This window comes from Miniopterus schreibersii (assembly GCF_964146895.1).
Source record: "Miniopterus schreibersii genome assembly, chromosome: 18".
Taxonomy (NCBI): domain Eukaryota; kingdom Metazoa; phylum Chordata; class Mammalia; order Chiroptera; family Miniopteridae; genus Miniopterus; species Miniopterus schreibersii.
In genome coordinates this window covers 3,089,963-3,117,822 of record NC_138121.1, presented here as the reverse complement: position 1 = coordinate 3,117,822, position 27,860 = coordinate 3,089,963, and the positions used below count along the sequence as shown (strand labels likewise).

Genomic DNA, 27,860 nt, shown 5'->3' with positions numbered 1-27,860 from the left:
CCTGCCTCAAAAGGGCCGCAGGGAGATTAAATACTAAAGCGGGCGACCCAGCCCCTCCTGGGGCCTCCGAGGTCAAAGGTGAGGGGTCCCAACACCCGGAGGGCCAGTCCCCCGAGGGCTGTGACACCCTCTCATTTAACTCCCCATCCACGGTCACCTCCTTTTCTCTCTCGCATGCTTTCATGACCCAAAAAATATTTTTACTTTTTCAGTGTTTTTTTTTTGTTTTTTTTTAAAGTAATTACAGAGCAGGTAGTCGTTGCGCAAACCTCCCTTCAGTATCAAAAGAGTCCTTGGGGCGGGCGAGGGCTGGGGCGGCGGCCCGGGGTCGGCTGAGGCTCCCCCACCCCCGCCGAGGGGCTGGGGGCGGAGCGGGCTCGGGGGCCCGGAGGCGCTGACGACCACGCGTCTGTCTCTTCAGTTTCGAGGGGGGAGGGTGGGGGTGGGGAGGGGGACAGGCGTCAAACTGCAAAAAATGAACCGTAAAAGGAGGGTTGTTGGGGATGAGGGGGGAAGACGCCCCTCAAAAAAGCTCCTCCCTCCCCTGGGAGGCGGAGGGCGGGGCGGCCGGGCGGGAGAGCCGGGAGGAAGAGCTGGGTGCGCGCGGAGGGGGGGCCTGGCCACTTCCGAGCCCGGCATCCCCTCCGGTCGCCGGGATGGGGCGGGGCCGGAGCCGCGGGACCCCACGCCCGGGGCGCCCCCTGTCCTCGTGGGCAGCCGCCCCGGGGTCCAGACGGGCTCCGAGCCCTTCTTCCCCGGCCAGACCCAGCCGGTCCGAGCGGACTGGGGCGGGGGAGGGTCCCGGTCTGGCCCGAGCGGTCCCGCCCGGGGGGCGGAGCCAGATCTGCGTCTCCCGCGCGTCCTCGCGTCGGATCGGCGTCTCCCGCGCGCGCCCGCGTCGGGTCTGCGTCTCCCGCGCGCGCCCGCGTCAGATCTGCGTCTCCTGCACGTTCTCCTTGGAGCCGCTCTTGAAGAGCAGAGGTTCGTGGATGGAGTTGAGGCCGGGCGGGCCCTTGCCCCCGCAGCCCCCGCCGGGGGCGCCGCTGTAGTGCGCCTTGAAGGCGGCCGCCACGTAGTGGTGGTGGTTGAGGTGGTCGCGCTCCAGGGCGGGCAGGGCCAGGTGGCTGTCCCCGCCCACGCCGCCCCCACCCGCCACGGCCGCGGCGGCGGCCACGGACACGGCCGAAGCGGCGGGCAGCTCGTCTTCCACGTTGATGATCTCCACGGTGCGCGTGGGCCCGTGGTGCTTGTGGAGCTGGTGCTGCTTGCGCAGCTTGTAGAAGGCCACGAGCATCACGGCGGCCATGAACGTGATGGCCACGAAGCAGCCGATGATGATCTTGGTGGTCTTCATGACGTCGTCCAGGTCCTTGAGGGCGTTCTCCGTCACGTCCGTGATAGGTACGGTGAACGCCTTCTCCGTGGGCCGCGAGGAGCGCGGGGCGGGCGCCGTGGTGGACGAAGAGGCCGCGCCGGCCGCATCCCCGGACCGGCCCCCGCCCCAGACGCCATCCGTCGTGGGCCCCGGAGGCTCCTTCTCCGTCCCCCGCGCCTGCAGGACCTCCTCTCCGGGCTGCGTCTCCAGGGTCTCCACGGTCACCGTGGTGAAGTAGGTGTAGCCACCGCTGCCCCCTCCGCCGCCCCCACCGCCCCCGGGGCCGCCCCCGCCGCCGGCAGCACCGCCGGCCGCCACGGGGTCCACGGCCGAGACATTGAGCGTGGCCGAGGCCGTGGTGTTGCCGGCCGAGTTCGTCACCATGCACGTGTACTGGCCCGTGTCCTGCACGGTGACATTGGTAAAGTTGAGCGTGCCGTCGTGCAGGACGGAGATGCGCACGCGGTAGGAGCCGTGGGTCATGAGGGTGCCGTTGGGCGTCAGCCAGTTCACTGAGGTCATGGAGGTGCCCGTGCGGCACTTGAGCTCAGCGGCCATGCCCTCGGTGACGTTGAGGTCCGTGGGCGGCTCCACGATGACGGGCGCGTAGCAAGTGAAGTGCGACTGGTCCAGCTCTCCGATATAGCGGCCCTTGAGGCCCGCGGGCGCGTGGCAGCGGGCACAGCAGGTCGTGTTGCTGGGCACCGTCTCCTTGAGCCACCAGCTGAGCCAGAGCACGTCACAGTTGCAGTGCCAGGGGTTGTGGTTGAGGTGCACGCGCTCGAGGCGGTGCAGGGGTGTGAAGAGGTCGTGGGGCAGCGACATCAGGTTGTTGTGGGACAGGTTGAGCTCCTCCAGCGACTTGAGGTCATCGAAGGCATTGCGCTCGATGGTGGCCACCTGGGCATGCATGAGCCACAGCTTGCGTAGGCTGGTGAGGCCCTGGAAGGAGCCCGGGCGGATCAGGTCCAGCCGGTTGCCCGACAGCTCCAGTTCCTCCAGGCGCACCAGGGCTGTCAGGTTGGGGATGTCCTTGAGGTTGCACATGCCCAGGTTGAGGTAGCGCAGGTTGACAAGGCCCTCGAAGGCCGCCTCCGAGATGTACTCCAGCCGCTTGAGCTCGCCCAGGTCGAGGCGCCGCAGGGAGGGCACCCGGTTGAAGGCATAGGAGGGGATGCTCTCTATGGGGTTGTTGCGCAGCCAGAGCTCCCGCAGCTTGGACAGGTACTCAAAGGCCTGCGTGGGCACCGTTGTCAGCCGGTTGTCGAACAGCTCCAGTGTGTTCAGGCTGGGCAGCCCGTTGAAGGCGCCCACCTCAATCTTGCGCACCAGGTTCTTGCTCAGCTGCAGGATCTCCAGGTGACGGAGATGCTTGAAGGTGTCCGTCCGGATCACCTGGGATGGGGGAGAGGAGACAGTGATCAGGGGCACTTGTAACAATGATAATAAGCACCAGGTCGCTAGCACAGCATGGGGCAGAGGGGCCCCAGCTCTCCGTCTCTGCTGGTGGGAGAGTATGACTGGCCACCCAGCCCCAGAAGGTCTGTTCCTACCCACAGCATCTTGTCCCTCCCAGAGCCCCCATCCCTTCCAGAGCTAGATTCTTCACTCCACATCCTGCAGCAGACCAAGATCACTAACTGGGATGGTCCATCCCATAATAAGACACAGTCCCTGCCCTCGAAAAGCTCATCGGCCTGGCATGACTTTCCCCCATGCTTCCCGCATCCTCCTCCTGTTCTAGCAGTTCCCCAAATGAACACAGCAAACTCTGCTGCCTCTCCGCCTCTGTGCTTGATGTTCCCTCTGCCAGGAACACTGTCTTTTCTGGCTATCTCCCTTCTGCCTTGAACACCCAGCTCAGGGGTCACCTGCTCAGAGGAAGTCCTGGCCCCTGCCTCAAGCTCAGCTACACCCAGATGCCTGTGTCTCTCCTGAGACAGGCCCTTTGGGGAGGCAGGGGTCTGGGGCTCAGCTCCCGGACCTGGAGTCCAGCCGTGCACACTCAGGTTTTGGGTTTTGTAAGAGTGAATTTAAAAGTGGTCCCTCTTGGAATCTCCCATCTTGGGGGGGTCCTCTTTGATCATAATTGGGGTGTATTCACTGTGTATTCCTAGGACAATTCCTAGGAATTCAGAAAACAACCTGGCACCTTGCCTGAAGGAAGGTTCTTGCTCAGGGTGCAAAAGGCAGATGAAGAGATACATTTGAGCTGACTCTCTAACATTTTGGATGACTCTCTAACCAGCTACTTCGCCAGGGCAGATTCCAGATACACCAGAGTTGTGGTTCTATCCCCAGTCAGGGCACATACAAGAATCAGCCAATGAATGCATTGGTCCACTTTCCAGTCCCCTTTGGTCCACCTTCCCTGTCAAAAGCGGGCCTGCAGCCTTGAACCACACACCACCTAGGGCATTGTCCATGGGGTCAGCTGGCAAGCGTGGCAGTTCTGCCCCTTTTCCGTGTCTCACAGCCATCTTTTTCTCTCCATCCCTACAGCTCAGCTCAGGGCTCAGCCTGCCCGGCCTCCAGTCTTTCCCCTCAGTCCATCTCCAGGGCCTCGCTACACCCAGGGCTGACCCTGCCTCTGCCAGCCTCTAGAGCCCTCCATGGCTCTCCAGTGCCCTCAGAGGACATTTTAGCCTGTGTCAGAAGCCCTGCTTGGCCTGGCATCTGTCTGCCTCTCCCTTCCCCTCCCTACAACCCCCTCACTTACAGCCTCACTCTAGTTACCTGTCAGCCAATCTCAACTCCTACAACTCTCTCATCAGGTCCTCCACCTTCACATATGCTGTTCCCTCTGCTCAGGTTGCCCTTCCCCTTTCATCCACCTGGACAATTCCTGTGCACCCTCTTGGACCCTGCCCAAATGCCTCTTCTTCATCCACTGCACGTTTATTTACAGATAAAGCAGTTCTGAGGGAGCAAATAGGAGGGCCTTCTCTGTGGAAGGGCATCACGGGTCAGAGAGGTCAATTCATTGCTCTCAGTCTCACAGCTTTGGAGCAGCAGAGCCAGGACTGGAAGTCTGCTTCTCCTGAATCTATTTTATTTTTATCCTCACACAAGGAAATGTTTATTGATTTTTAGAGAGAGAGGAAGGGAGAGAAACACTGATCGGTCACCTCCCCCAACCAGGGATCAGACTTGAAACCTGGGTATGTGTCCTGACTGGGAATCAAACCTGAAAACTTTCGGTGTATGGGATGATGCTCCAACTACTGAGCCACCCGGCCAGAGCTCTCCTGATTCTAAACACGAAGTCCCCACCTCACTTGCCCACCCTGAACTGAGGGGGCTGGGCTCCTTGCTGGTTTCAGTGTGTTTTCTGAGCCCCATGGCCTGTTCCATATTCAGATATTACCATGTGTCAATTTGCTCATTTGACAGGTAGTCTTTGGCCCCTGCTATGTGTCAAGCACCACGCAGGGCTTTGGAGATCCAGCCGTGGATAAGACAGCCACAGCCCTCTTCCTGGAGCCAGACCTTGAGTGGGGAAGAGGGACGCTGAACATAATAATTACACACACGATCATTAAGTGGCAATGGTGGCAGGGAGAGGCAGGCTGCGGCCCCTCCACAGCACAGAGCAGATGATCAGACACACTCTGAGGCCAGGGGCCGGTCACCCTCGTGGCCACTGACACAGGGGGGATGGACAAGGTGGGGCCTGGTTCTTGGAGCAGATGAGCCCCCTGCCTTCCCAGCCTGACATCTTTGGCTGACGACGCTGACATCCTGCCACATGGCAAAGGAGCGAGGCCTGATTGAGTCCCCAGATCCCCTCACTCTTGCCCCCACATTTAAGAGCCCACGCTGACCTGTGCTGGCTCTGGACCGAGTGTCACTGACACAGATACTAGCCAGGGAAGGGACCGCGGCCCCATCGGTGACCACCTCCCAACCCTTAACCGGGGTTTCTCCTGGCTCTTTCACCCTCCAGTTCCCATTGTGGTAAGTAAATGTTACACTGAAAAAACCCACTGTGTTCTGTTGAGGTTTTTAAGAGAATAAACTGTCAGTAAATCCCTTATTAAAAATTTAACTGTGGTAGGAAAATGATTAAGTGAATTGTTCATCTTAACACTATTAAGATAAATTGTTTTTATACATTTTGAATGCAATGAACCAATAACAGAAATTTAGTAGGTTTACTTTTGGTGGCTTTTTTTCACATTAATTTTTTTACATTCACAATTTAAAAAAATTATTTTCCCAACCACTTTTATGATGACTTCTCATATTTCCTCCTCCCGGAGATGAGGGACTGTGCCTCCCTCTTCAATGAGGACATGGCTGGCGCCTGGCAGGCACCTCACTCATTGAGCCGCTCAGGCCTTGACTGGCCCTCCCCGGCCTCGGTCTCCTCTGTAACTTGGGGACAGGGGCCCTGAAGACTAAATGAGAAGGACAGACTGAGGTAACACAGCCCAGCCTGTTGCCAGGGGGGCCACTCAGAACCAGTGTCTTGTCCTTCAGTGAAGTCCATTATCAGCATTTCGGTTACTATCACCCCCCTCCTCCCACCCAACAACAAATCCTAATCTAGTCCCTGCTAGGAGGCTCCAGGCCAAGCCAAGTGACTACCACCAGCTAAGTGCCCCCCAGCCTTGCCTAAGGCAGCGGGTGGGTGGGTGGGAAAGTGGGGGTAGGTTGGGGCTCAGGGGTCAAGGGCCTCGCTCCCAGGAAGGCATCCCTGCCCCACCCCTCTCCTGCCTGTTTGGTTCCACTCGGCTCTGGGGTCTCATCTCCAGCTAGTAGCACTGCACCGCGTGGCACAGATGAGCCTCCAGCAACCGGGGTTTGAGCTGCGCTGTCCACTTGTAATGCGGGTGTTTTTCAGTTAATAGCTGTGCTGGTTTTGAACCGTGGTTGGGAGTCGAGGATGCGGAGGGTGGACTCTGCATTCATTGTTTTACATCATTTTATACTTGAGCATTCACAGATTTGGGTATCTGAGAGGGGTCCTGAAATCAACCCCCGTGGATACCGAGGGACAAGTAAGTTTTGGGGGAATCAAAAGTTACATGCACACTTCCCACGTGGGGGGCAGGTGCCCTTAGCTCCTGCGTTGTTGGGGGGTTCAGCTGTGCTGTGTGTCTTCTCCCTGTCTCTCAACCCAGCTTTTCGGGGCAGGGATGTGAACCTGTCCTGCTCACTGGGCTTAGTGCAGGGCCTGGCACACAGTAGGTGCTCAGTAAACCAATCAGGGACAGGAACTGCGTGCCGCAGATGCACTAGCGGGGCCTGTGAGACGGGGTGGGGGGCAGAGACTCATGGTCTCAGCTGGTTCCCAGTCAGAGCTTGTTTCCAGGTGGAGACAGGACCCACTTCAGGGTGGCAGCACCTGTAGTCCACAAGGAGTGCCTGGCCCGGGGCAGGTGCGCACGGATTGCGGGCTGGGGCTGCGTCTGGGCCCAGCAGAGGGCGCCCCTGAGTGCGGTGTGTCTGGGACAGGGACAGCCAGCTGGGGCAGAGCCTTCATTGCAAAGGGGAACAGGGGCCGTTTCAAAGCTCAGGGATGATGTGGTGGCCCTGGCGGGGGTGTGGGGGTGTGGGGGGGTGGGGTTGGTTGGAGACAGCCGGAGGCCGGGAGGAAGATGGGGTGAGCATCTTGATGTGAAGGGTGAGGCCAGAGTCCCGGAAGCTGTGCCGGCACAGTCAGGACTGGGTTACAGGGATTTAGGAAGCAGCAAAGCGTGTTAAAAAATCAAGTTAAGCTCACTCTGGGTGGCTCAGCCGGTCGGTGCACAGAAGGGTCATGGGTTCGATTCCCAGTCAGACACATACTGAGGTTGCAGGTTTTGATCCCCGGTCGGGGTGGCAGCTGATCAGCGTTTCTCTCTCACACTGATGTTTCTCTCTCCCTCTCCCTTCCTCTCTCTAAAATTCAGTAAAAACATATCCTTAGGTGAGGATAAAAAAGAAGAAACCATGTTCTGCAGCCAGCTTGCCGGGCTCAGTCCCAGACTCACTAACGGTGGCCACCTGCGCAGCTGCCTCAGTCTCCTGTGCCTCAGTCTCCTCGTCTGTAAAATGGGGGTAAGACTAGAGCCACTCACAGGGTGGTCCGGAGGTTGAAGTTCACTGATCAAGGAACTAGGACTTGGAGCGATGCCCCGGGGCAGGCGATGCGTTCAGAGAGGGAGAGAGGGGACCTAATTAGTGGAGGGGAGACATGGGTCTTCTGCCCCTCTGAGCCTCAGTATGTTCAAATGAAAAATGGGAGTGACACCCCAGAACCCCCCCCCCCCCCCCCCCCGGGGCTGTCATAAGGTTCAGAAGCCACAGGGCTTCTCCGATTCAGTCATTTAATGGTCCGCATCTGTGCTGAGTGCTGGGCCAGCGCTACCTGAGGCTGGTGTCCACAAATTCGGGGGGCCGTGAACTCCAGGGGACTGGGCTGGGGGCTCAGAGAAGGTGCCTCTGAGGTTGACGTTTCTCTGAGTCAGGAAAGATGACAGTGACCGCGGTGAAGCCGGTCTCGCTGTCGCATTCTCAGCAGTGATCTGCTGGCGACCTCAGTCCCCCGGGCCACAAAGAGCGCCTGGCACATGGCGGTGCTTAGTACACGCTTGTCCGGGAATGGAGACACCAAATTCCTCAGCAGCTCAGTGACGGGGGGAGACCTATCATGTCCAGGTTAGTGACAAAACTGAGGCCCAGCCGAGCTTGATAATATGCCCCAGGGAAGTTTGTAAGACCTCAACTGTCCCCCACAGTCATAAGTGCTGATGACATATTTGGGTGGATCCTGTTTTTTGTTTTTTTTAAAATGAAGTTGTAAAAACAAATTGGACATGCTGCTCGCATCCTTCGAAAACTCAATATTGCAATGGAAGCATTTTCCTGTGTCATTCGATGTCCTCCCAAACTCCAACTGTGCTCAGTAGGTGCGTAACCTTCCGCGTGAGAAAGTAGACTCAGTTATATATGAGTGGGGCTGCAGAGACTCAGCCCATAACCTTCCGCGCGGGGCGCAGACTCACTTATCCCATAACCTTCCGCGTGGGGACGCACTTATCCCATAACCTTCCGCGTGGGGACGCACTTATCCCATAACCTTCCGCGTGGGGACGCATTTACCCCCATAACCTTCCGCGCATGGACGCACAGACGCACTTATCCCATAACCTTCCGCGTGGGGACGCACAGACGCACTTACCCCATGACCTTCCGCGTGGGGACGCACAGACGCACTTATCCCATAACCTTCCGCGTGGGGACGCATTTACCCCCATAACCTTCCGCGCATGGACGCACAGACGCACTTATCCCATAACCTTCCGCGTGGGGACTCACAGACGCACTTATCCCATAACCTTCCGCGTGAGGACGCACAGACGCACTTATCCCATAACCTTCCGCGCGGGGCTGCAGAGACTCAGCCCATAACCTTCCGCGTGGGAACGCACTTGTCCCATAACCCTCCACGCGGAGACGCACTTATCCCATAACCTTCCGCGTGGGGACGCACAGACGTGCTTATCCCATAACCTTCCGCGTGGGGGACGCACTTGTCCCATAACCCTCCGCGCGGAGACGCACTTGTCCCATAACCCTCCGCGCGGAGACGCACTTATCCATAACCTTCCCTCGGGGCTGCACCGCGACGCACTTGGGCGGACCCCGGGAGCCGGGTCCTCAGGGGCTCGGGCTGCAGCCCCGTGGAGGCTGCTGGGCCGCCCTCAGCCTACCTCAGCAGTACCCCTGAGCCTCTCCTTCCGACGGGTGGATTATTTCTTAGGACAGAAGCTCCCTCCTTGCCAAGAGCCGGCACAGCACTGTGCTTATGACGTCACGCGGGGCCCCGAGGGACCCGGGGCAGCAGCCACAAGCCTCAGTGGATTGGCACTTCGTTCGGTTAAGTGCATGTCCTCTGAGCCACCGGTCCCCCGGTGCACATTCCAAGACACTGTCACGCAGGCCCCAAAGGGGTCCCGAGGGAGCTGTGGTGGAGGCAGCTGGAAGCCTCCGGGGTGTCGGTTCTGACGGGGGGGGGACCGGGCATGAGGGGCACCCATCGAGGGGAATTCCGCAGCAGGTAAAGCAACGGAGTAGACAGTTGCGCACTGGCGCGCCCGCGCGCGGCCACGTGAATGGCTCTTAACAGCCCAGGCCGCGGGAGAACAGTGAGACAAAGAAAGCCATCTACGACACAGCTTCATTTACATGAATTAAAAATACACGCACACAAAGCAACAATGAGCATTTTCCAGAACACACACAAGCAGAAAGACCCACAGTAAACAGCTTAGGGTGGTTGGCTGTGGGGAGGAGGGGACCAGAGTAGGGCCAGGAGCAGGGGCCATGGGCGGGGAGCTTTCCCCTGGCTCCAGCAGGACACCCGGGGTGCCCGGCCAAGGAAGCGGCCCAGCCAGGGCCCCGGCCCCACCCCCACCCCCACCCCCACCCCCACCCCACTTCTCCAGGTGGCCCGTGGCTGTGAGGCAGAAGGAAGGCGGGTCCCCAGGCCTCCACCTCAGAAAGCCTCTCTGTGGCCCCCGCTTGCATGCCCCACCCAATCTCAAACAGAATGAGGGGCCTCAGGGAGGACTGATTTTTTTTCAAAAAATTATTTTGCCCATGAAAGCGTTAAAACAACCACCTCCACACCTGCAGTTCCTGTCATGTCACAGAGGGCATTTAACTCTCCCCAAAACTCAACACCATGGTCCCAGAGAGAGGCCAGTGTGGCCACTTGGTGTACTTGGAGTCCCCCGCGGTCCCTCTGTGGCCCTCAGTCCCCACTGCTCCACTGGACAGGGGAGTGGGAACAAGTGAAGGGGACTTGCCAACCTGCTTGCTGGCAGATGGTTCCTTCCACCTTGGCCAATCCCTTGGGGCAGGAGCTCACAAGCTGGCCTTCCACTCAAAGACAAATTGCTGAGCACCTACTGTGTGCCAGGCTCTGCTCTAGGTACTGAGGACACAGCAGGGAGCACGCCAAGTCCCTGCCCTTGCGGAGGTGACAGTCTGTGTAGGAGTCCAATGATCAGCAAGTGACTATGGACAGGGTAGGCTCTTGAATCTCCAAAACTCAGACCATTTCTGCAGAGCTTCACTGCCAGGCCTGGTGTGTGCGTGTGTGTGTGTGTCTGTGTCTGTGTGGAGGTCACAGCCACCATGTAGGTGGACAACACTAGAATGAGGACACATAGCACTGATGGGGTGGTCTTTTTCTGACCTCCCCTCTGACCCCCAATTCCACTGCTAGGAATGTATCCCAAGGGCGAGGTCCAGAACATCAGGAAAGTGAGCACAGGAAAGTTAGCCTGAGGATGTTCACGGCAGTGTTGTTTACATCAGTGACACTGGGCATAAGAAGGGACACAGGACGCCCATGTGCCAAGAATCCTAGCCGTCACCAAAACTGACATGGTAGCCAAGGATTAGTGTCAGGTAGAAAGATTTTCATCGTTAAGCTCCTTGGTGTCAAACACCAGTTGCAGCCCTGACCGCTGCGGCTCAGTTGGTGGGCACTGTCCCGCGCACAGATGGGTTCCCAGTCGGCACATCCCTGGGTTTCAGGCTTGATCCCCAGTAGGGGGCGTGTAGAAGGCAGATTTGCGTTTCGCTCTCACATCCATGTTTCTCTCTCTCTCTCCCTCTCCCTTCCTCTCTCTCAAAAATCAATAAAAGCATAAGAAAGAAAAGCAAGAGATGGGTTTCCTAACCTGAGCCTACTGCACACGCTCTGAGGACGCGCGTGGAGAGCATCATTTGTGGCTGTCCAGTTCCACTTGGCTTCCTCTCGGCTTTTTTACTTAGGTATATTTTCTAGTGTTTCTAAATTAATTTGCACTCACTCTGTAATCAATAATTTAAAAATACGTTTACAGAAACACAGAAGAGAGCCAGGAAGGCTTTAAAACAAAATGTAAGCAGTAGTTATTTATATCTAGATGGTGGGACTAGGGGTGATTTAAAATTTTTTTTATTTGGGTAATTAAAAAGTTATTATTTTTAAAAGCGCCTCTAATTGCTCCCGAGATGGTCCCACTCCTGTGACCTGCAAGATGCCCACTAACCCGAGGATATATTTTTATTGATTTCTAACCCCTTGGCGAGTATGAAACCCATCAGCCCTCACATCAGCCCTTGGGCAGGGGCTCATCCCCTTTTTCAGAAGAGAATACGGAGGCACAGACTGATGCCATCCTGGGCCTAAGGCTGCACAGCGGGTGGGCCGCCCACATAGCAGGAGGGCCATGCACACTGCCCAGAGGCCCTTGACTGTGGGACTCTAGGGCCAAGCCAGGGGTTTGCGTGTCCATCTGTGGGAGGTGGCAGGTGGTTCTGCCCTGGGCCCAACCTGCTGGCCCAGAGACAGGGAACCTTGTGCCTGAGGAAACCCAGACAGCCTTGCTCAGGCTGATAGGATACAGACGGCATCTCCTAAGTGCCCAGGGGCTGACTGAAGAGCAGGTGGGGTCTCTCAGAAGGCTCTCGAAGGCTCAGGGAGGAGGGGCTGGCCAGCTCCTGCGCCCGCCCCCCCAGCGAGGGCCTTACCTGGATGCCGTTCTCCTGCAGGTTCAGGTACCGAGTGTTGACAGGGATGCTGGCCGGGACCTCGGCCAGCTCTCTCCGCGTGCAGATCACCCGGCTGGCCTGGTTGCTGCAGGAGCAGGCCGCGGGGCACGAGGTGGCAGGTGGGGAGCCCCCTCCAGCAGCTGATGTCAAGGCCACGCCGCCCCCGCCGGCCCCCAGGGGTGGGGAGAAGAGCCAGAGGAAGAGTAGGGCCCCGTGGGGCCAGGACATCCTACCGGGCGGCAGTGGGGGGCACGGGGAGCCGAGGGCGCGCGCCATCCTCAATGTTCATACTCCGCGTGGGCGCCGGGGGGCTGTGCGGGAGAGAGAAGGAGAGGCTCGGTGAGGGACACGGAGCCTGCGGGGCCCATCTGCTCCCCAACCCCCAGCTCTCAGTAGCTGCTGCCACTGTCACCACCTCCTTGCCCTCATCTCATCTCATCTCATCTCATCTCATCTCATCTCATCTCATCTCATCTCATCTCATCTCATCTCATCTCATCTCATCTCATCTCATCTCATCTCATCATCATCTTATCCTCTCCCTGCTGGGAAGACTGTATACCCATTTCACAGAGCTGAAAACTGAGGCTGGGGCAAGGAAGTGCTTGCCCAAGGTCACTTGGCCAGTCAATGGAGAAGTCAGCTAGGTTCAAAACTTAGTTCTCTGTAGAATTGCAAAAAGGTAGATTAAGTAGGTGGAGATGGAGAGACAGACTAGACAATGTTCAGAGGTGACAGAGGAAGGGCGGAGAGCCAAGCAGGAAGTCTGGGTGGGGGTCTGGCTCCCATCACAGTACCCACCCGGGTTCCCTGGCTGCCTGCACAAGTCCCTGGGAACGGGTTCCAGCCTCCTGTCCCCTCCCCTCGCTTGTCCCTCCTGGAGTGTTTGCAAGAAGGACAAGCTCCCAGCTCGCTCACACTTGACCCAGCTCCAGGCTACCCTCAGTCCCCTCAGCCAGTCCAGGCCCTGGGGGCCTCAGCAGCTGCAGGGATGTGAGACTCACAGGAGAACCTGAAGGAGCGGGACGTGCCAGACGAGGCAACTGTGGAGGTGACGGGTGTGGCCGGTGAGGCTGGGAGGCAGGCGGGGCAGGGAGGAGGCCGGAGGCGATGCTGGGGGAGAGAGGCCAGGCTGCCCTGGAGCGGCAGGTGCTCAGGGCTGAGACGGCGTCCAGGGGGCCTGTGCTGGGGCCCCTGGACCCTGTGCCTGAGTTCTGGGAGGGGGTGGGCAGTGTGGGGTTAGGTCTTCCTACCCCCATTTCCATAGGACAAGAGAAGGAAAGAAAGATGAGCCGACAGTAGCAAGAACAATAGCAACAGTTGTAAAATCTGCTCTGAATTCTGAGTAAGCCTTTTCCATGCACAGACTCCGAGCACCGCCGGCCGGCTCACCGAAGCCTCATGGTAACCATGGGACGAAGGGGTTAGGGGCCCAGTTTACAGATGAGGACACTGAGGCACTAGGAGAGAAAGGGGCTGTCCAGGGCGTGGAGCCCATGGGTGAGGGCAGAGGGGATGTGGCCCCGGTCCACCCTCTGGCTCCCAGCCCCCTCGCAGACAGTGTGGAGGCTACACAGATGCCCCCCACCAGCGAGCCCTGCTCCACCACAGCCTGAGTCCCCCACAAGCCTCTGCACACTCTCCCCACTGGCAGTGACCGGCACGCCCGCGACCAGGGACTCAGGCCCTGGGCCACAGGCCCCGCACATGCGCACACATGCTCACTCCTTCCGCAGTTTCCTAGGCATTTCAACTCCGGTAAAAATGCGCGTGCATATGTCTGTGCCTGAGTGTGTGAGAGCGAGAGGCGACAGGGACCAAGAGGGAGAGACAGAGGGACAGAGACAGGGACAGAGGGAGACAGACAGGCAGAGAGACAGAGAGACAGGGACAGAGAGTTAGAGGGAGACAGACAGGCAGAGGGACAGAGACAGAGGGAGACAGAGACAGGCCCAGAGACAGAGAGACAGAGGGACAGAGAGGGAGTTTGACTCTGTGTCCCGAGCTCATTTTTCTGCTGGGGGCTGGGGGCTGTGTGCGTCTATCTGATGTGAGGGCGCTGGGGTCCTCACTTCCCCGCCAGCGACGGAGAGGCCGATGCTCTGTCCTTGTCTGGAGCCCAGGCTCTATCCCCACCTCCTGAGACTGGTGATGCCCCAGCCCACGCCATCGAAGCCAGGGGACGGGTGCAGCCCAAGGGGGCAGGACTGGAGGCTCAGGGACCCACGGCCGGGAGCCCGCAGCGGCCCAGGCCCAGGCCCGCCTCGGTGCCTACCTCCTCCGCGTTTGTCCCCACCTCTCCCGCCGCCAGCCCACATCCCCCCTCCCGCATGACCGCTTCTGCATCGGCGGGGCCTCCCCTCCCCTCCGGTGCCCTCGCCTTCCCTGTCCTTGTCCCCCTCCCACAGCTTGGACACTCACCCTGGTGGCTCCGCTTCCGCTGGGCCTCTCCCTGCACCCCAGGCCCCCCCTCCACATGCCTCCAGCTGCCGGGGCTCTGCCTCCCCAGTTCTCGGGGCTTTCGTTGAGGTCGTGCTGGGGGGGGCGCAGGGGCTTCTTGGGTCTCCCCGCGCCCCCCCCCCTCCTTGCCTGTCGCCCTTCCCACCCCAGGGGGTGGCGGTCGTCGGCCACTGCAGCAGTGGGCTCCTCCTCCCCTCCCTGCTGCCTCCTCTAGTCCCTGCCCCCACCCGCACCTCCACCGCCACTCTCCCCCACCACAGCCTCTCTCCTCTCCACTTGGGGACTCCGGGCCCCTTCTCCTCTCTCCCAGCCCCTCTGCCTCCGATTCGGTCCCCTCCTCAGCCCGTCAGGCTGCTCCCCTCACTGTCCGGCCGCCCCGGGGACCGCCAGGCCCCCTCTCTCCTTCTCCCCCATCTCCTCCTCACTCGGGCCCTGTCCCCATCACCCCGTCGTCGTCGGAAGCCTGTCTCAGTCAGATTCTCTGTCCATCTGTCCCTCTGTCTTGGTCTCTCTCGTCCAGGCTCTGTCTCTCTCTCTCTGCGATTACAATTTCTAGTCACACGGCAGTGCAGAGCCAAGCTGTGCCTCAGCTCCCTCTCTCTCACCCCTCCCTCCGTCTTTTTCTCCTTCTGAACGGGGAGGGCACCTCTCCTCCCTCCTCCTCGGCCCCCCTTCCCTGCGCCCAGAGGCCTCCCTCTCCCCTGCTAATCAAAGGCTCCGTTATCTAATTAACCCATTGGTTCTGGACAGCGGGGAAGGTCGGGCAAGCGGGGGAGGAGTTGATGGCTGGGCTGCCCAGGGAGGGGGTCTGGGCCATGCCAAGCCTCGCCTCGCGGCACAGCCGGCCTCATGGCTGCATAGCCAGCTGACCCCACCCTCCCACCCCACCCTCCCACCGCGGGCCACAACCAGCCCTCCTGTACCTACCCCAGCCCCGGAGCAGACAACCAGGCGCAGGCTCCCCTGCAGAGGCTCCCAAAGCCCCCCACCACGCCGCACAGCCGTCTACTCCAACCCCACGCCCATACACCAGCAAACTGGGGCCCAGTCCTCCGGCCAAGGGCCAGCCCCGCTCACGCCACAGAGAAACCCACCCGCATGCAGCTCTCTCCCCGTACCTCAGCCATGTCCTGGGGTCCACCTCCTCATACATGTCTGCAAAATGGGCAGTGAGCAGTGTTTGTCCATTTGACTCATCCATCCATCCACCCATCCATCCATCCGTCCATCCGTCCATCCACCCATCCACCCATCCACCCATCCATCCATCCATCCATCCATCCATCCATCCATCCATCCATCCGCCCATCCGCCCATCCACCCATCCACCCACCCATCCATCCATCCATCATCCATCCATCCATCCATCCATCCATCCATCCATCCATCCATCCATCATCCATCCATCCATCCACCCACCCATCCACCCATCCACCCACCCATCCATCCATCCATCATCCATCCATCCATCATCCATCCATCCATCCACCCACCCATCCATCCACCCACCCACCCATCCATCCATCCATCATCCATCCATCCATCCATCCACCCATCCACCCATCCATCCATCCATCCATCCACCCACCCATCCACCCATCCACCCATCCACCCACCCATCCATCCATCATCCATCCATCCATCCATCCATCCACCCACCCATCCATCCATCCACCCATCCACCCATCCATCCATCCATCATCCATCCATCCATCCATCCATCCATCCACCCACCCATCCATCCATCCACCCATCCACCCATCCATCCATCCACCCATCCATCCATCCACCCATCCACCCATCCATCCACCCATCCATCCATCCATCCATCCATCATCCATCCATCCATCCATCCACCCACCCATCCACCCATCCACCCACCCATCCATCCATCATCCATCCATCCATCCATCCACCCACCCACCCACCCACCCACCCACCCACCCATCCATCCATCCATCTTCCAGGTCCCTAGGATGTGCAGACACTGGTATAGGTGCTGACAAAGCTACCTCCACACTCAAAACCCAGGACAGCCACAGGCCACAAAAGACAGGCAGCAAGAGGAGCGCCGCTGCTCGGAGCCAGGGTCGGGGTCTGAATGCTCGATCTGCTGCTCACTTGCTGTGTGGCCTCAGGCCAGTGATTTCATTTTTCTGAGCTGCAGAAAAATGCTGGGGAGCCAGGATAATAATAGTATTGATCTCGTAGGGCTGTTGGGGGACTGACCACCTAAACGCTCAACAAGCTGCTCTACTTTTAAGAGACATTTGGATTTGGACCCATGTTGCCCTGGGCTGCCATCTTCCTGGGCCACCACCATCTCCCCCAGTGATCAGAGGAGCCTCCTCGCTGGTCTCCCCATTTCTTCCCTTGCCTCCCTCCCAGCCTGGTCCCATGCCAGCCGGAGAGTCCTGCAACATCCCAGTCAGATCCTGCCCACCTGTGCCCAGCAGCCTCTCCCGCAGTCTGTCTCACTAGGGTCAGGGCAGAGACATCGGGTTCACAAGGCCCCTCTCCCCCGCCAGGCTGCTCCTCTGACTTCAGCTCCTACCTGCTCCCCCTGCTCACTCTGCACCCGGCCTCCTCCTGTTTCCAGAACAGGCCTCGCAGCGCAGCTGGCCTGCCCGCCTCAGGGCCTTTGCACTCGCTCTTCCCTCTGCCTGGTCTGCGAGTCCCTGGTTGTCCCTGTCTTTTTCAGGTCTTTGCTGCGATGTCACCTTTTCAGTGAGGCCATCTTGACCCCCTCACGTTACACAGCCCCCCCCCCCCAACCTTCTCTGCGTTATTTTTCTGTATAACGGTTCTCACCACCGGCCTCCTGTAAGCCCACACACGGAAGTGCGAGCTCCCCAGGGGCAGGGGCTGTGTCTGCTCTCCGCGTGGTGTGGTTCGCAGCCCCTAGACGGAGCCTGGCACATGGCCGGTGCTCAGTAAGCATGAGGACTGAGCGGATAAGGTACCGCTGCTGTCAGTCCACATTTCTCCCCTTACAGCGCATCCCTCACACAGTCGCACGGCGGAGACACGCCCACTGCCACATCCCGCTTTGCACAGCCACTGCAGACACTTTCCACCAGCTGCACACCTCAGGCTCACACCTCAGATGTCCCCCAGTTCATCCCAGGAGGCCTGCCCAGAGGAGGCAGCACATCCATATGCCACAGACACCGCCGCCTCCAGCTCAATGCCATGGCCAGACCGTGGTGCCACCTGGCTGGCTCCGTCCCCTAGGTCCCACACTGCAGGTGCCTGGTGCACCCAATAAATGCCATGCCTGGAGGGGAGCTGCATCTCAGATACCGCTTAAGGGGGGCACACCCCTCCACCGCCCATAACAAAAGTGCTGGTCCACCCCTCCTCCTCCAAGCATGTGCCCAAAGCCAGGCATCCCGTCCCAGCTGCCTGGCCAGCACCAGTAACGGTGACATCTGCAGCCCAACTGGACCGGCTGGGCTGCTTGGTAGCTCCCCCATCTGCCCTCCGAGAGGAGACTGCTATGCCCCCATCTCACAGACGGGAGCTGAGGCACACAGGCAAGGCCAAACACACTGCTAGGAATTGCACCCCCCCCTCCGTCAGCCTCACCAGAGGAGCCCCAGAGACCCCTAAACTTATGACAGCCACAAGTCCCCCTGAGACCCCGTGGGTGCGTGTAGAACAACGCTGTCCCTGTCTTCCCACTGCACAGGATGTGACAACCTCACCCTTGCCCCATACCCTGCTGGCGGAGGCTCTGTGACCTGCCTTCTGTGGCCCTCCCACTGGCCCCAGCCCCCAGTAGTGACAGGGGGCATTGGCCGAACCCTGCCCCGTGCCTAGTTACATGCCAAACACAGCCCGTGCCTCCGGCCACTGGTTTCTCCCCACGGCCCTAGAAGGGGACAGTTCTTGCATCCATTTTACAGATGGAAAGGCAGATTCGGAGAGCTGAAGGCCTGGCCCAGGGTCACACAGCTTGTATGAGACAGCTGGGAGTGGACCCCGAGGCCCAGAACTTGGCCAGGTCCCCACAGCGCCCCAGGAGAGGCCCCAACACCAGCACATCTGCTCTCCACCCCACCTGTGCAAGACACCCCACCTGTGCAAGACACCCCACCTGTGCAAGAGGCCCCAAAGAGAGAAGAGGTGGGAAAGGCGGAAGGGGGCAGACAGAGGCTGGGCAGAGGGGGAGAGAGAGGAGAGAGGCTGTCAGGGCAGTGGAAGAGAGGTGCAGGGAAGGAGCTGCGAACCAGGGGCCAAAGAGGTGTGGAGGCTCCAGCACTCCGGGTGGGGGCCCGGGCCTGCCGTCCTCCCCAGCCCGAGCTCTGAGATCTCCACGTGGTGCCCGAGAGGATTCAGGCAGATGGCAGGTGGGAAACTCAGGGATCCAGGGGAGGCGGGGTGAGGAGGAAAGGGAGGCAGGGAACATTCTCATCAGGCAAACTCACTTTTCTGGGGGAAGTTCAGGAGGTGAGAGAAAAGATAGGAAATTGACTGCTGTCACAGCAAGAGGGATGGAGGTTAGATCTAAAGAAGAACTTCCCGACTGTGAGGGACTGGGGCGGAAGCGGAGCCTGGAGCCAGGAGGGTGGTGAGACATGAAAGCCAGAGAGAGCTGAACGCTCCTCTCTCTGGATGCCTGCCTGTCACATGGCAAGGCCCGGAGCAGTTAAGGCGGGAGGGGGAGGGTGTGCGCAGCGCGGGCTTCGGGAATGGATGAAACAACTTCACATGTGCATCTCTCTGCGCCAGCCCGTGTCCTAAATGCTGTTAAAATAAAAGCAACCTGCCCTGGCCGGTGTGGCTCAGTTGGTTGGCACCCTCTTGTGCACCAAAGGGCTGCCGGTTGGATTTCAGGTCAGGGCACACGCCCGGGTGGCGGGCTCCATCCCCCATGGGGAGCATGTGGGGGGCAGCTGATCGATGTTCCACTCTCACATCGAAGTTTCTCTCTCTCCCTCTCTTAAAAAAACCCTCAATAAAAACTATTAAAACGACCCACCCCAGGTCTGCTTGATTCCAAATTCCAAAGGAGGGGGTGGGGGGTGGGGGGAGGGGACAGAAAGAGATTAACCTAAGAACTTATATGCATAAATGCATAACCCATGGGTACCCACAACAGTGTGGGGAAGACCTGGGGTGGGGGTAGGGTTGGGTGGAGGGGGGCATAAAAGGAGAAAATGGGAGACATCTGTAATACTGTCACCAATAATAAATAAATGAATAAATAAAATAAAAGCAACCCCAAAGCCCTGAGAATTGACAAGCCCCTAACATTTGAGATAGAAGAGCTGGGAAAGGGCTGCCCGGTCCCCTCCTAGCTGCTGCTGAGGACACAGGGCCCTGGGCTCAGCTCGGGACGCCCCAGGCTGCTGGCCTCTAGGCAGCAGGACCAGGCTTCCCGGGGGCGGGGTGGAGCTGGGGAGGGGTGGCTGCTTGGAGGAGGCACTGACTGGTCACTTATTTGGTCTATGTTCATTTAACAAATATTTACTGCGCCGCTCCTGTCCCCTGCTCCAGCCACACAGCCTCCTCCGGCTCCTTCCACCCACAGGCCACATCCCCCCTCAGGGCCTGTTCCTGCTGTTCCCTCTGCCCGGAGAGGTCTTTCCTGGTCCACGAGGCTCCCTCTGTCTCGGGCCTAGTCTCTGTTACAAGGCCGCCTGGGAGAGGGTTTCTTTGCCTCGGCCCCACCTCTCACACTTCTTTTTCTTTCCAGCCTTCCTATGGCCTGGCACCACCTGATGGACAAGGATTGTGCCTCCCCGCTGGAAGGTGAGCCCCCTGGGGGAGTTTCGCGTGGCCTGTCCCCTGCTGGGTCTTCAGTGCCTGGGCCACGCCCCCCAAGCCCACACTTTCTGGAGTGAGCGGGCCAGCGAGACCCGGTGTTTTGTTTTTAGGGAGTTAATGGTCCACTCTGACGGTGGTCAAGGGCTGAGCGAGAGGTGAGCACCTGGGCCCTCGGGTGGGCACTGCCCCTGGCCCGGGGGACTGACGTGGAGGCTGAGACCTGAAGGACATGCGGGAGGCAGAGGGACCCCTTTGTGCCCAGGCCTGCTGGCTGGAGAGGCAGGTGGGACCCAGGCCGTGGAGTGCGGCTCAGTCACAGCCGTCCTACTTGCGGAGCAGGCGGGGAGGCAGGGGTGTGGGGGTGTGACAGGGAGGGCAGGGTCGGCTCTAGGTGGCAAAGACCCCTCTGAGGGAGCTGGAGGCTGGGGAGGGGCTGGGCCGGGGCTGGGCCAAGGGTCTGGGGGAGGGGAAGAGGCCATGGCTGGGGCGGGAGATGGAGAGGAGGGAAGGAGGGAAAAGACACAGCGAAAGCAGAGCTGGAGGAGGTGCGGGAGATGAGGGAGAGGGAGGGCCGGGCTCTTGGGGGGGGGGGCAGCCATCCCTGGCTCCTGTCTCCGTCTTTGTAAAGCTGGACATGCACCGTCCTCACTGCCTGGATGGCAGTGCTCGGGGCCTCATTGGCAAAGCTCCCTGCACTGTCCTCTCCGCACCGTAGGGTGTCCACCAGCACATGCGGCTGCTGCTCTGTCGCCCCACCCCGTGGTGTGACTGAAGGACTGAATTGTAATTTAGTTGAAATTAATCTAGATGTCAGTGGCCACAGGTGACTGTGGCTGTCGTGGTTACTGTAGCAGACGGTGCGGTTCTAACCACTGGTACAGGCGTCCCCGCTGAACATGCCTGGAACAGCTTCTGCCTGAGTCCCCAGAGCTCGGGCTCCTTCTGCTGTGACAGCCACCTGGCTGCCTCTCAGGGCTCTCCCAGGACTCCCCAGGAGCCAGACAGATCAAAGCTGGAGACTCAACTTGACTGAGTGTGACCGGCCTGCGTCCTGGGAGGAGCTGAGGGAGACGCGTGCCCCCTTTAAAGACGGACATACTGAGGCAGGGGGAGGTCATGGCTGCACCCAGGGACACCCAGACCCAGGCAGGCTTGAGATGGAAGCTGACCCGCCAGGCTCCCTAACTCTGTGACTCTGGGAGGTGGGGCGGCTTAACGCCCTGAACTGAATCTACCTGGGAGTGAGGTAGGGCCTGGCTGGCTGTTGGTGATTTTCCAAACAGGGGCTGTTGCCAAGGTCGTAGCGGGGCTTCTGCAGGGTGCCTGAGGCTGCGTGTGCAGCGGGGAGGGGCATGGGCGACCCAGCCTGACCCTGGCCTCCCTCGCTCTTTCTTGCCCCTCTGTCCCCTAGAAGGCCAGTGTTTTGATGCTTTCTGCCTCAGGGGGTGCACAACTATTTTGTTTTTGAAAAGCCGGTGGGGGGGGGGGCGGTGCTACTAAAAGTAATAGAAAGTCGGAAACCTCTTGAACCACAACAGTGTTTCTCAGACATCACCATGAGCCCGGGACACCTGGGACCTTGTGCAAGGGCAGATGCTGGGCTGGTGGGTCACATGGGGTGAGGCTTGCGTCCTCTGGCCACGCACCTTCTGAGGAGCAAGGGGCCGAGACTAATTCGGAATAAGGAATAGGTGCCCCCCCCTTCCCCTGTTCTGCGTAGGGCTGGGCTGCGGGGTGGGGCAGAACGTGGCTGCCACAATGAGGAGCCCTGTGGCCTTGCACTGGGGACATCCCCTCTGAGGCCTGTTTGCTCATCTATAAAATGGGGAAACAGGGTGGGGATGTCCCTTCCCCTCTGGGGGAGCAAGAGCACCAAGACTGAAAAGCCGGGAGCCTTTGAGTTGCAGCAACTCCAGTGCCTCTTTGAATGTCCGATGTCCCACGAGTTATTCACAATCTAATTACTGTAACTACCAGCAACGCCTGCTTCCCACTGGGAGGGCCCGATATGCCAGCATGCTTCCCCCTCTGGGCCTCAGTTTCCCCTCTGGAAAGCAGAGGTCGCCACTGGGGAAGGCCAGTGCCTGGGTTTGCAGCCCCAGCTCTGCCATTTCTAACCCTGTGATCTTGGGCAGGGGGCCTCATGTTTCTGGACCTCAGTTTCCCCATATGAGATGATGATGGTGCCTCCCTCGCAGGGCTGCCGGGAGGAGTAAGCGGAGGGGCCCACACAGGATGCCCAGCACGGAGCCTGGCTCCTGGGAGGCACTCAGTGCCTGTAAGCTCACCATCATCATCATCTCTGGCCCTGCAGTTGAGGGTTCTAGGCCAGAGGAGGGCAAATCTCCGAGCTCGGGCAGGGGGCTGCCCCTCCAGGAGAGCTGGGCTGGCACTGCTTTCTGACTTTCATGTTAGTGCTTGAACAAGAGTTTGGGGCCTCAGCTCAGCTCCCTGGGCAGGACCTCGGCCTGAGCAGTTCAGGGGACACAGTGGACACAGGAAAGGAGTGGCCTGAGCTCGTCCCCTAGCCCCACCTGCACCTCAATCATACACAGGCTACCCCCCCAGGACCCAGCTGTCTCACTCTCAGCAGCCCTCTGGGGGACCCAGTCGCCCCCTGGGACAGACTCCTGCACCCCACCCTCCCACTGCAGGGCCCCGCAGCCCATCTCCCAGGCCTCCTCTGCAGCCCCTCTGCCTCTGCCTGCCATGACAACAGTTGCAAGTAGGTTTCCAGGCAACGAGGGGCATCCTGCCACTCTTACTTCCCTGCCACCCTCCCGCCTGGCAGAGCCACCCCACTCTCGGGGACCCTGAAGGGACCCATTGCGGATGGCGGGTTCCTGGCCTGAGAGATGAGTCGGAGTCCAGCCAGAGAGGAAGCAAGGGCCTCTCCCTGCCCGGGTGAGGGTGATGATGGAGCCCAGCACTGCCGTCTGCTCCCTGACCTGGTGGTGAGACCTCTTGAAGCCCTGCACCCTCTGGACAGGGGTCCCAGGCCCGTCACTGTGGTTTGATCAGTACCACAGCCGCCCTGTCCTCTGAGACCTGCACTCAGATGAACTTTCACCACACCCAGGGAAACCCTCTGCTGCCTGTGGTGGGCGATCTGACGCACCTGCACGCGGACGAGAGGGTGTGGGTCCCGCCCCGGCCCAGTGGCTCATTTGGTTAGAGTGTTGTCCCCATACGCCAGGTTTACTGGGTTTGATCCCTGGTCAGGGCACTTACAAGAATCAGGCAATGAGTGTGTCAAGCAAACATCCAACAGATGGATGTTTCTCTCTCTCTCCCTTGCTCTCTATAAAATAAGTAAAATCAGTAATAATAAAAAAGAGTGTGGGGCCTGTGGCTGACCTAAAGATGGGCTGCCACATGGTGGCTTGGAGCTGCCAACTCTAGAGCGTGAGCAGGGCGCGGCCACGGAGCACTTGCCTGGCCCCAAGCAGGGAGGCAGGGCCCAGACCCGGAGACGATGCGGGGAGGGGGGCGGGGACCCCTGACTTTACAAGGGAAAGGGAAGGAATGCGGGGAAGGAATGCGGAGAGGCCGATGGGGCAAAGGCCCGCCAGGTGGAGAGGAAAGAAGAGAAAGCAGACTGTGGGCGGGCAGCTGATGGGTGGCCAGACGGGCGGACGAGAGCAGGGCAGGGATCGGTGGCCCACTGCTGGAGTAGGGGGATTTTTCAAAGGAAAAATCTGATAATCTGATTTCTTTCACCACACACCCAGGGAAACTGATAATCTGGTTGTGTGTTTTTTGAGAAATAATTGACGTGGCACTACATTAGTTTCACGTGTACAACAGACTGCTCCAGTATTTGTGAAACGATCCCCGCAGTACGTTTCCTTACCCATCTCCACAGAGCTACATTTTTATCTTGTGATGAGAATGGATTTTTATGTGAAATCGCTAATCTATTGATAAAAAACTTGGCCACGAATGAAACATTTTGGTAGCTCTGGGGGGAAATAACACTCAGGGCCCACAGGACGCCCATGGACGTGCTGGGGGATGCGGGGCAGGAGCGGGAGGAGGCGGGAGGGGGAGGGCGGGTGTCACAGGTGCAGAGACCGTGCTGGGCAGAGGCAGGAATAGAGGCAGGTGTCAGGGCACAAGGGGTGGAGGAGAGAGAGACTGATGAATGAGCCTGGGGCACAGCCAGACGAGTGAGGACAGGGAGGTGCTGCCTGGGGGGCGGGGTGAAGGGTCAGCCCAAGCGACAGGTGAGATTGGGAGGCTTGACAGAGACAGGAGGTGCAGGTGACACCTAATGACAGATACCTGGCCAGACAGGTGGGGAAGAGATGAAAGACTGGAGAAAGGATGAAGGTCCCAGCAGGCAGGACAGGTGAGCAATGGGTGTGGGGAGGGGAGCAGACAGACGTGGGGGCCGAGGCCTGGCGTGGAGCCAGCGAGCAGGAGAAGGCTGAGAATCCAGCCCACCTCTGCCTCAGCGCGCGCAGTGTGCTGAGCCCGGCCTCTACTTTCACTAGGGGTGCCCCTGGCCCTCAAGTCTTCATGCTGTCTCCTCCGATAGCAAGGAGCCCCCCTGGGAGCCCACTGATTTGGCAGAAGGATTCCCAACTGCCTCTGGTGGGATTAAGGGCGGCTGTCAGGGTCCGAGGGCGCCGGACGCCCCTCCAGCTCCCCGTGTGGCTCTCAGGCTGAGCTCTGCGACTGTATTTGCAGCACGTGGGCTGCAGCTGTAGCTCTGAGGCCACCTCTGTGCCTCTCACTTTGTGTCTCTGCGAGTGTGAGGTACCGAGTCTGCCTCTCTCCAGGAGGGGCTGTCTGTCTCTCCTCCAGGCCTGGGTTCGGGGGCTGTGTGTGTGTCCCTGTGTGCACAGGACTTCAGGCCTTTCTGCCGGCCTGGCTGACTCCGGGTTCCGCAGCCACGTGTGTGCCTGGGTCTCTGGCTGCCAGTGAATGACTGTGCGCGCGTGTGCGTGTGTGCGCGTGTGCGTGTGTGTATGCACTCCCACACCCCTGTCTACACGTGCCTCCGGGTCTTTCTCACACCCTCCCGGCCTCCCCTCTGGCTGCTCAGGCGCCCCTGACGGTCTCACACTGGGCCTGCACCCCAGCCCTGCACCCCTGCGGGCTGCGTCCTCTGGCTCCCTGGCTCTGTCCCCACCCTCCCTAAGCCTGTGGCTCCCAGGGGCTCGCTCGGGTTCTCTCCCTGGTGTTGCCCTGCCTCCCTGCCTCTCCCTTTGGAAATTAAGTAACTGTGTGTCCGGCTCCCTGCGTGCGCGCCTGAGCGACCCCTCTCTCACTCCCCGTGCCCGGGCTCCGGCTCCCACCCTCCCTGCCTCGTCCGCGAGTCTCCCCCAGGCCTCCCTGTGCGCCCCTCTCTCTGTCCCTGTGCATTCGGCCGGTCAGGTGCCGGGGTTCGGGGAGACCGGGGAGGAGCAGGAGGAAGGTGGGAGGGGCGGAGGAAGCTGTGAGATGCAGGTTAGAGAAAGCCGGAGACCGGATGCTCCAGGAAGAGGGAGGGGCCGATCCCGGCCGCCGTGCTGGGGGTGGGGCGCCTCTCGGGGGGAGAGGGTGCTGCGGGCGCCCGGCCCCGGAGGGAAGCGACTCCGGCTGCTCCCAGCTGCCGCTGGAGCCCGAGTTCCTGCCCGGCGGCTGCGCGGCCGGGACTTGGGATGTGAGGCGCATAGCAATGGGGCGCTGCTGCGGAGGCTCGACTGCAGCTCCCGGCGGGGGGCGGGGCGGGGGCGCGGGGCAGCCCCGAGGCGCCCTCCCCCTCCAGCTGGGCTCTCCCCGGGGGATTTCCCCACCCTGAGAAAGTGTCCTCGGGAGAGGGGATCCGAGGTTGTAGGGAGCAGGGCCGGGGAAGGGGAGGGCGCCCAGGAGGAGCACAGGGGTGGGGGTGGGGAGAGCAGCGCAGGTGGGAGTGGCATGGGGGGGCGAGGGGGTACCGCGGGCAGTGGGACTCAGACCCTGGGGAGACTGGCAGGGCCCCTGCCCAGAGGGGCCGGCGGGAGAGGGGCTTGGAAGCGTGGGCGGAACCCTGGACAGATCTCAGGCCTCGGGCTCCCGGAGTTGGAAGGAGCTGAGGGCTGGAGAAGTAGAGGTTCCAGGCAGCAGGGCCTCAGTCCTGGGGGGCCTGGGGCTGGGGGTGGTCCCAAGGGTGAGGAGACAGGGGCAGGGGCTCTGCGTGAAGAAAGGTCATAGAAGGGGGTCCCAGGCAGAGATGGGTCTGAGAGGAGGCGGGGAGTGCCAGGAGAGAGGCTGAGGCTGGGGTCTCCGGAGAGGGGCAAGAGAGGGAGACATCGGGGGGAGTCCGAGATGGGGGGTGAAAGGACCCACAGGGGAAGGTGAGGTGCAGTCAGAAGGCCCTAGAAGAGCAGGGGTGAGGGTGGGAAGGCTCTGGAGGGCAGCAAATGGGGGGAGGGGAGGTCCCCAAGAGGAGAGGGCTGAGGACGGTGGGAGGGAGGTAGTGGCCCCCGGGCCACGTGCCCGAGGATAGAAGCCCCGGGGCAGACTGGGCTCGAGGAAGGGGGTCTTGGGAAGAGCGAGGGTCAGGGGTCCGCTGCTCGCCAGCAGGGGCTGGGTGGGCCCCGGAGGGAGCGGGGCTGAAGGTTGGGGAGGGGGCTGTCTCGCTCCCCAGTCACCCCCTCCGTCTCTCCCATTCTCACTTCCCAAACTCCCCGGTTCTCCCCGGTTGCCAGGGCAACCGCTCCTGCCAGGCGCGGTCACCAAGGAAACCCCGTGCCCGCCTCTCCCCCCTCCCCATCACTGGAGGGCCCCCCACCCCAAGCAGCAGCGGTGTGGACGGTGGGAGGGGCAGTGGGGGGGGAAGATCCCGGGCTCCCGCCCCAGAAAAGGGGGCCCAGACCTACACCCGCGAGACCCCCATCCCCAGCCTCCATCCTCGATTCCACAGCCGGATACGCAGCGGCCGCGGGACGTGCACCCCCCACCCCGGCCTGTCCCCAGGTCCCCAGGCAGCGGCGACCCCCCAGCACAGAACTCGCCAGGCCTGGAGAAGCCCCACCTGGCGGCCTCCCCCACGCGCCAGGGCTCCCCATCAGGCCCCTCCCCCTGTCCTCTGCCGCCGCCCCCACCCCGAGGCCTGAGACCACCGTCCCCTAATTAGAGGGTGCCCCCACCCGCGCCCCGCGGCGCCGCCTCCCACCCCCGCCCGGCGCCCCTCGGCATCTACTCACAGCGAGGAAAGGGGCTCCTTCCGGGGGGCAGCATGCCCGGCCCGCGGGGGGAGGACCCCCCCAATGAGGCTCGGGGATGTGGGGTGCGAGGCCGCTGCGGGGAGGCGCGGGGGGCGGGGCTGCGGCCGGCCGGGTCTCGCGCGTTCTCCCCCCTCCCTGGCTCCGCGATGGGGAGGGGGGTCCGCAGCTGCAGCGGCGGGATGGGGGGCCGCTCTGCCTCCGCGCCCCGCCCGCCCGCCGGCCGCCGGCCCCGCGCCCCCGCCCGCCGGCCCGCCGCCCGCCTTCCTCCTCGCCTTCCTCTCTTCCCTTCTCTCTTTCCTCGCTTCCTCCCCACCGCCTCCCCTCCTTCCTTCACCCCTCCGCGGGCCGCCGGCGCCGCTCTCCCCCCACCCACCCCCCCGGCCCCGGCCCCGGCCCCGGCCCCGGCCCCCGCCTGGACGGTGCGGCAGCGACCGCGAGCAGCCGGAGCGGCGGACACGGGAGCGGAATACTGATGATGGAGGGGGAGCGGGAGGGAGCGGGGAGGGGAGCTGCCCGGGAAG

At 60.9% G+C, this 27,860-nt stretch overlaps 1 protein-coding gene across 4 annotated transcripts; it reads right to left on the bottom strand.

Moving 5' to 3' along the window:
• Positions 1 to 223: 223 nt before the first annotated feature.
• On the bottom strand, positions 224 to 27,519 carry LRRC4B (leucine rich repeat containing 4B). Of its 4 annotated transcripts, XM_081118878.1 has the most exons (4): positions 27,319 to 27,519; positions 14,333 to 14,446; positions 11,891 to 12,222; positions 224 to 2,770 (listed from the first exon to the last, which is right to left on the bottom strand). In XM_081118878.1, the coding sequence occupies exons 3-4, from the start codon at positions 12,185 to 12,187 to the stop codon at positions 929 to 931; spliced, it is 2,139 nt and encodes a 712-aa protein (XP_080975004.1). In that variant the 5' UTR covers positions 12,188 to 12,222; positions 14,333 to 14,446; positions 27,319 to 27,519; the 3' UTR covers positions 224 to 928. The 4 variants fall into 4 exon arrangements, with proteins under 4 accessions (XP_080975004.1, XP_080975002.1, XP_080975003.1 ...); XM_081118876.1 differs by lacking the exon at positions 14,333 to 14,446; XM_081118877.1 differs by lacking the exon at positions 27,319 to 27,519 and having other exon boundaries at positions 14,333 to 14,539.
• Between the last annotated feature and the right edge of the window lie 341 nt (positions 27,520 to 27,860).